Source organism: Euprymna scolopes, chromosome 37 (genome assembly GCF_053919585.1).
Source record: "Euprymna scolopes isolate OS-2025 chromosome 37, ASM5391958v1, whole genome shotgun sequence".
NCBI classification, from domain to species: Eukaryota; Metazoa; Mollusca; class Cephalopoda; order Sepiida; family Sepiolidae; genus Euprymna; species Euprymna scolopes.
Window position 1 is genome coordinate 889,743 of NC_136518.1, and position 1,947 is coordinate 891,689.

General features: G+C 23.5%; 1 protein-coding gene across 1 annotated transcript in view; it reads right to left on the reverse strand.

Moving 5' to 3' along the window:
- Window positions 1-449: 449 nt before the first annotated feature.
- LOC145261028 (uncharacterized) overlaps window positions 450-1,947 on the reverse strand; it is a 77,881-nt gene continuing 76,383 nt past the window's right edge. The window contains exon 5 of the mRNA XM_080119157.1: window positions 450-1,322. Coding sequence (XP_079975283.1) covers window positions 1,186-1,322 — 137 coding nt within the window. The 3' untranslated portion in view covers window positions 450-1,185. The remainder of the gene's footprint in view (window positions 1,323-1,947) is intronic.

Consider the following 1,947-nt stretch of genomic DNA (forward strand, 5'->3'; position numbering starts at 1 on the left):
TAGTCAAAATTATTGTTCGTGGCTTAATGTCTATCACAATAAAAACATTGTTTTCCGAAACGATCGTACAAATTATTGCCTTTGTTGTTGTTCCTTCTTATGAAACAGATTTTTAATTTTTAATTCTAATTTGAATTTTAAATTGTCAATCACATTACTAAATATTAAAGTAGCTCTAGGATATTTGCCTATCGAGCTTATTATATATTTGCATTACAACGAGCACTGTTCTTTTCTTGTATTTTAATTAAATTAGTAATTTTACTATCACATTAAAATACACTCTGCTCTTTAGACTACTGTTCTAATCCCCTTTATATATATATATATATATATATATATATATATATATATATATATATATAAACCCAGGGATACGGCATTAAAAATTAGTAACAAAATATACTACAGTATACACATGTATATAGTCAAATATAATGACAATATAATACTGCAAAAAGAAAATTTATATATGCTCTGTTATATTTAACACACATTGAGTTTCTAGACAAAAGGATTGGTATACGCAAAGAATAATTGGAAAAAAATATATTTTAACAAAACACATATATGTTCGTGTGTGTATGTGCGTGTGTATTCATAGTTTTTCATTTAAGCAAATATTGTTAAAAATAAAATCATTTCTCTGCTTAATTATACCATTTTTATTGAAAAAATTCTCTATATATATGTGTGCGTGTGTGTGTGTGTGTTTAAATATATGTGTGTATGTGTTGTTTTTATAGATAATCAAATAAAAGTCCAGTCTTTTATAAAATAGTACTCAATAAAAGGTAGAGCTGTATTATAGTATAAACTCTATTTTTTATGAAGATGTTGATGACTATATATGCATACATCTTTCGGCTGCGTCCAAAATACAGCTTCATCGGGTGTTCTTCTGAAATTCGATCCGATGGACCAATGAAGCTAAGTTTCCAACTAGATCACAGCTAAAACGTGTGTGCACATATGTAGTCAATAATATTTGTATAAACAAAGGAATTTAAGCTATGCGTATCTTTTTTTTTTTTCTAACTATCTACTCGTGATAAGGGACGAATGTTGTCCGGTAAATGTTGGTGAGTTCCGCGCGTGGCTATTTCTAAATCCTAAACAGGTTCCAAATGACAACGATCGCGACCGACAGACTAGTGATAGCCACAGGTGGCGCTGATGCGCTTCTTAGCCGTTTCCTGACTGTTTTTTGGGGGATATAAGTTCGGCGATTACTCTGCTGATATTGCTTTCCGCATAGTTGTTGGTTCCGATCAAGACCGGTATGTCATTGACTAAGTAGGTAGGTGTGTCCGCAACTCCTCCTAAAATGAATACAATAAAATACAATAAATACAAAAAATAAGATAAATACAATAAATACAAAAAATAAAATAAATACAAAAAATAAATACAATAAATACAAAAAATAAAATAAATACAAAAAAAATAAAATAAATACAAAAAATAAAATAAATACAAAAAAATAAAATAAATAAAATAAATACAAAAAATAAAATAAATACAACAAAATAAAATAAATACAAAAATAAAATAAATACAAAAAAATAAAACAAATACAAAAATAAAATAAATACAATAAATAAAATAAATACAAAAATAAAATAAATACAAAAAAAATAAAATAAATACAAAAAAAATAAAATAAATACAAAAATAAAATAAATACAACAAAATAAAATAAATACAAAAATAAAATAAATACAATAAAATAAAATAAATAAAAAAATAAAATAAATACAAAAAATAAAATAAATACAAAAATAAAATAAATACAAAAAAAATAAAATAAATACAAAAAAAATAAAATAAATACAACAAAATAAAATAAATACAATAAATACGAAAAATAAAATAAATACAAAAAATAAAATAAATACAAAAAATAAAATAAATACAACAAAATAAGATAAATACAATAAATACAAC